A 6,000-nucleotide genomic window follows, 5' to 3' on the forward strand; every position below is an offset into this window, starting at 1 on the left:
CTCGGTCCTTCTATCGTCGGGGTTTACTTCGCTCCAACCGACTGGCCGGTCGAATTATGGGTTCGCTCGATCGGGTGGTTCAAGTCAAATGGTATATTTGACCGGCCACCTCAGCTGACGATCTCAAATGGCTCCTCTGACCTCGACTTACTTTTGACCCGCTCTCGGGTCCGAGATCCACCATGTCCATTGTAATTTATTGTTGTACGGATTCATCAAACATAAACTTTTATGTTAGACAAATGTGGTCCCTTAGCTTCCAAGTAATTAGAAGCGATAGATCTACTAGGGATATGTTTCCGGAGACGGTCGGATGAATATAATCAGCTCGTACCTTTTACGATAAATTTGTACAAATGTGAAAAGGGTATTTCACTTTATTAAAATCGTAAAAAGTGATTTATTTTTCATTCATTATCGAGCTGCAGCTTCTAGGAAGTTTCTTCTAAGATATTCTTTAAATAAAGGGACTCTCCCTGCCCTCTCATCTATCAAAAACGAAATGGAGAAGGTGGGCGATTCTCAGCCGTCTTCATCAGAGCCCGTTTCGCCAACTAGTATAGAGATGATGAAGGAGGTGAAGAGTTCTTTCTCGTCCTTTGGAAATAATTAATTAAATCTTAAAATTCTCTCCGAATTAATTTCTGAAACCATGTAGCTAGCGTATTAATTGATCACGTATTGTGGCTTGTGTGTAAGCTAGGAATCCATATATATATATATATATATATATATATATATATATATAGCTGTGACAGAGTTAAATCGATCGGTGCTTAGTTGTTTAATTCGGGGATTGACACTAGTCTATTAATTTGTTTAGCTAGCGATGGAGTTTTGTTTAAATAAGCTTCATGCATGATAAAACTACGTTTTCTATATTTTTCTCGCAGCCGCCTCGGAGACTCGAGGTAGGTACTCCAGAAATCTGATTCGAAAAGATAAAAAGTGTCTTCTTATAAGTATCCTTATTAGCTCTAGTGATAATAATGAGAGGGTGTTTCGAGAATATGCTGCTTTAAGATATACAGTTTTCTTATTTACTTGAGAATTATTCTCAAGTTTCCAAACTAGTGCAGGAAATTAGCTCATTGAGCTTGTCCTTATCAAGGGCAGATAATAGAGAGAGAGTATTCGACGTATTTGATGACATGGTGATCTACAACAATAAAATATAGAAATAAATATCATATTTAGATCATTTAATTAAACCTTTAATTAAATGATTCTTCCACTGAATTGTAAAGCTTGGTAGGAGCAAGTCATGGATGTAGTTTTACCCATGCTATTAGCTCCAAATCTAATCACGATGGTATTCATGTGGGACAAGATCCATATTATACCTCATCTTGAGTTGACTTTGGCTAATCGCTCAAGACTCGTATAATGTAGGTAGACAACTTGTACCAATTATATCAAATGTAACTCTTGTATAGCTAGATGAACAATCTGTTTGTTCATTTAATTTTCCAACATATGGGATATGCCTCTAAGTTCTCAATCTAATTGAGGTAGCCTAGTTAAGTCATACCCAAAGTTTAATATATAGTTGGATATCACAATTGTCCTATCGTACTCTACCATGATAAATTGGGTCATTTTACTTTAGCAAACATGTCTACAATTGATCTAGGTAAAAATGAATATCAAACTTTGGTAGGCATATTAAAAGGACCTAATTATGATTAAACTACATATGCATCACACATAATCATGACACGCATCAACATATATTCTAAATTAAATGTGACATGATTATGGTCTCATCATCTACGATCTTCTTAAGTCAATGAGAAGATCGAAAGGTCAACTTAGGTCAAAGCATCTTCTCCAAGTGCTTTCTTGGTCGTCGTGTGTTGTTGCCCTTCAAAATGATTTTGCATACTCATTATATGAGTTGCTGCCCACAAAACTTAAGACCTTGCTATTCATAACAATTAGGCTGAAACCTTGCTGTTCACAATAGTTTTTGGCCAAGACCTTGGTAGTTTATTTTTATCAAACGAAATTGGCTATAGCACGCGTTTATAACATGTATGAAAATTGCTATATCTCTTAGTTTGTTCAATACAAACTATTTCATTCCCAATAAAAACAAAGACTCATAATCATGCAAATCATAGTAAACATCTCATGTAATTTCTATATCGCATATAAAAATTTAACTACAACTTAGTATACGTCTTCTCAAGCGGCTTTAATACCACTATAAGGATCTAGAGCGTTAAACATGTAAAAAGCACAGTGGAAAACTATACTAGATTCTTTCAGAAGATCCATGTGAAAGAAAAAAAGACATATACTAATTTTTGTTAATACAGAGTTATACCTTTGATGTGTAAACACGAACTTCCGACAGCAAGGATCTTAGCACGATCACGTGTCTGTGCCTCTTCTGGTATCCATACGAACACAAGAAAATGGAGAAAACAAATACTCAAGGTTGTGCTAGTAAGCCTCTAGTGAGTTTCGGCCAAAGAAAGAGGAGAGAAGAAGAAGAATGAAATCCACACTTCGAAAATGAGAAAAAAAATTCTTTTGTACTCCATCTAATGAATATATTTAATGAGCATTAATGAAACTTAATGAGCATTAACACTCCATTAAGGCCATTTTCGAATTATTCATTCTTGAATTCAAATTTCGAAATTGAATGAATAATCAATTTTGAAATTAACTTTTTTTAATGTTCATTAATCTCCATTAATCCTCTTTAGTAAATAGATTCACTTGAGTGTAACTCAAGTCTAATTTGGATTAGACTCAATCCATATGGTTGGATTCACTTAAGTCTGACTCAATGAATCTAATCTAGACGTATCAATCATCTCATAATTGGCTCTTAGAACTAATATTAACCCTGATAACCTTCCTATTAGCGCACGATGTTCATGTACTTGATGCTGACAATCTAACAACCTTCCTTATCCGAGCAGATCATCTCTGTGTCACGCGGTTGTAGGAAACTTTCACCCCACTTAGTGTCGGCATATCCTCTGCTCAGCAATCCGACAACAGCTATGCTAGACAACTTTAATGTTAAACGTGGTCCCTTCCAATTAATTAATTAAAAGCGATAGATCTACTAGGGATATGTTTCCGGAGACGGTCGGATGAATATAATCATCTCGTATCTTTTACGATAAATTTTAGCAAATGTGAAAAGGGTGTTTCACTTTATTGAAATCGTAAAACGTGTTTCTTGTTTCATTCATTATCGAGCTGCAGCTTCTAGGAAGTTTCTTCTAAGATATTCTATAAATAAAGGGACTCTCCCTGTCCTCTCATCTATCAAATAACGAAATGGAGAAGGTGGGCGATTCTCAGCCGTCTTCGTCAGAGCCCGTTTCGCGAACTAGTAAAGAGATGATGGAGGTGAAGAGTTCTTTCTCGTCTTTTGGAAATAATTAATTAAATCTTAAAATTCTCTCCGAATTATATATATATATATATATATAGCTGTGACAGAGTTAAATCGATCGGTGCTTAGTTGTTTAATTCGGGGATTGACACTAGTCTATTAATTTGTTTAGCTAGCGGTGGAGTTTTGTTTAAATTAAATAAGCTTCATGCATGATAAGCCTACGTTTTCTATATTTTTCTCGCAGCCGCCGCGGAGGCTCGGGATAGTTACTCCAGAAATCTGTTTCGAAAAGACAAAAAGTGACTTAGAAAAGCTTAAAGGTGTGATTGGTTCCTTGCATAAAAGAGCAGTCTTTATTCTGTTATTATCATGCAATGGGCATTTAATTAACATCTCTCTCTATCTGTGATTGATTTCCAGGGGGATTATCTCTTTTATTTATTGGATTACCTCTCTTGTTTTCACCATCCAATCGGGCGATATTGGGAATGATGATGATCATGGGTTACCTTCATACTCAGGAATATAAAATGGAGTTAGAAAATGAGAGGGGCGATGCGATCAACGATGCAATCAAGTCAATTATTGAACTTGATTCAATTAAGCCAATTATTGATGATGATGATGAAGAAGAAGAAAAAGAAAAAGAAAAAGAAGAAGATGATGAAGAAGATTTTTTTGCAAATGTTATTGATAATAATGATGTTGAGATAGAATACTTTAGGTAAAATGATTTATAAATTTTATTTAGGAATATTATACATGAATAATTTAGAATTTTTATTTGTGAATATTAAAAAATTAAATATATATGAATTTAAATGTATTTATTTAATTTAATAAAATTTTTATATTTATTTATTTATTAAAAATTTTTAAATTTATTTATTTATTTAATTTTATATATATTAAATTAACTTAAATAAATTTTTTAATAAATTAAATATTAAATTTATTCATAAATATTTGATTCAGCTGGGTAGGAAAGATCCCTGAGATGTCGATTCCCGAAGTTGCTGCTCGACGTACGGAGGTACTCTACCATGATGAAAAAGAAACGGACTCCGGAAATTACCACAATGGCAGAGATAGGACAATAATGACCATGGACAACATTCAGCGTAAAACGTCACAAGTACGGGCATTGCAAGAAATTGTGTCACGAGTGCCAGAAGTTGCTGATACCAAAATCACAATGGAGCACAGTAAAAATTTATGGCAGGGGTGGTAGTAATGGTGGAGTTAGAAATAAAATAAATATTTAAAATTGTTTGTTAACATTAAAAGTTATGTATGAAGTGTTTTTTTTAGCTGTAATTTTTGGTGGAGTTATGGTCAGAGTTGCCTGGGTAGGGCATATATATATCACTCTGTGAATTCAAACTCGGCAAAAGGGAGATTGTTCGCAATGGATGCCATCGGCGGAGGCCGAAGCCATGCGTGACAAGCTGAGCCAGAGGCAACGTAGACCACCGCCGGAGTCCTCGAGGAGGCGATCACCACCCACATGGCCTTCTGCAGCAAGTCATCCAGCTCCAATCTGGCCAACAAGGTCACCGACGGCATGCGGCAAATGCTGAGGCAAGAGTTTTTTGGCGATTTGTCCAACTCCGCATCGTCCGTCAAGTTCGGATTCAGAATGGCAAGGATCGGCGACTAGGTTTTCCATTCATTCGCAGTACCCGTTTCTTCTCTCGCCCGCTTCGATGTTTTAAATTACTGTGTACGTATTGGCTCAATGAAATTGCTCTTTTTGAGGATAACATTCAAACCTCCAACTTTGTTGAAGATTGTGATTCCATTCTGGTTGAAATCGATAGGATCAATGATCAATAATGGCTAGAATTCAAGATTCATTTTCAATCCCTTTTCTTCTTGATTTCGTTGAAGATTTGTTGGAATTAAGAGGATCAATGACTGTCTAGGGTTAGAACTTCAGATTTCTTGATCGGTGATTGATTTTGATTTAATTCATAGGACTTTCAAAGAACTTTTACTATCATTAGCAACAATTATAGCTTTCATTCTTAGATATCTCGATTTGCTCCTCTTTACACTTTCCTTGAATTATCTCATCCCCAATGCCTCAGCGACTCTGCCCCCTTCCACTTGATCATGTGATGTTCCCTTGAGCAGAACAGACACACAAATCTAGCTTACGTTCCACTCAATTGAGTGACCTTCCACCCAATCTGGTGAAGAAAAAAATAACAAGGATTGAAAAGAGAAAAGAATTTTTGCTCACCTCACCACCAAACAAAGGAAACAATTAATTTTTCTTATGAAATTCCTTGAAACTTCCACACATATAAGTTATTTCCACAATAGAAATGGCCACCCTAAAAGTAGAATCTAGTTCATTTGGATTTGGATTTGGATTTGGTTACTAGTTTTTGTATTTGTAGTGGCCCTTAAACACTTTATGAAAATGTGGGTCATCAAGTGTCATGTATTTGTAACATGATTGTATTTGACTTTTGTTTTCTTATTGAGACATTGTTCACACTACAATCTTTTAACTTAGGTTCATATTTCTATAGGTCTTTGTACTTTGAACAGTGCCCCAACCTGATTATAGTGGTTGGTCCAAATAATGACTGTTCTTTGCTCTTCCAAATTGTTTTATTATGTTATTC

The 6,000-nt window shown here is 35.2% G+C and overlaps 1 protein-coding gene across 1 annotated transcript; it reads left to right on the plus strand.

Moving 5' to 3' along the window:
- Positions 1–3,228: 3,228 nt before the first annotated feature.
- Positions 3,229–5,142, plus strand: LOC121970470. The gene is made up of 4 exons (XM_042521228.1): positions 3,229–3,375; positions 3,609–3,684; positions 3,785–4,088; positions 4,340–5,142. The coding sequence occupies exons 1-4, from the start codon at positions 3,304–3,306 to the stop codon at positions 4,593–4,595; spliced, it is 708 nt and encodes a 235-aa protein (XP_042377162.1). The 5' UTR covers positions 3,229–3,303; the 3' UTR covers positions 4,596–5,142.
- The last annotated feature ends 858 nt before the right edge of the window (positions 5,143–6,000 follow it).

The sequence above is a fragment of the Zingiber officinale genome, chromosome 1B, assembly GCF_018446385.1.
Source record: "Zingiber officinale cultivar Zhangliang chromosome 1B, Zo_v1.1, whole genome shotgun sequence".
NCBI lineage: Eukaryota > Viridiplantae > Streptophyta > Magnoliopsida > Zingiberales > Zingiberaceae > Zingiber > Zingiber officinale.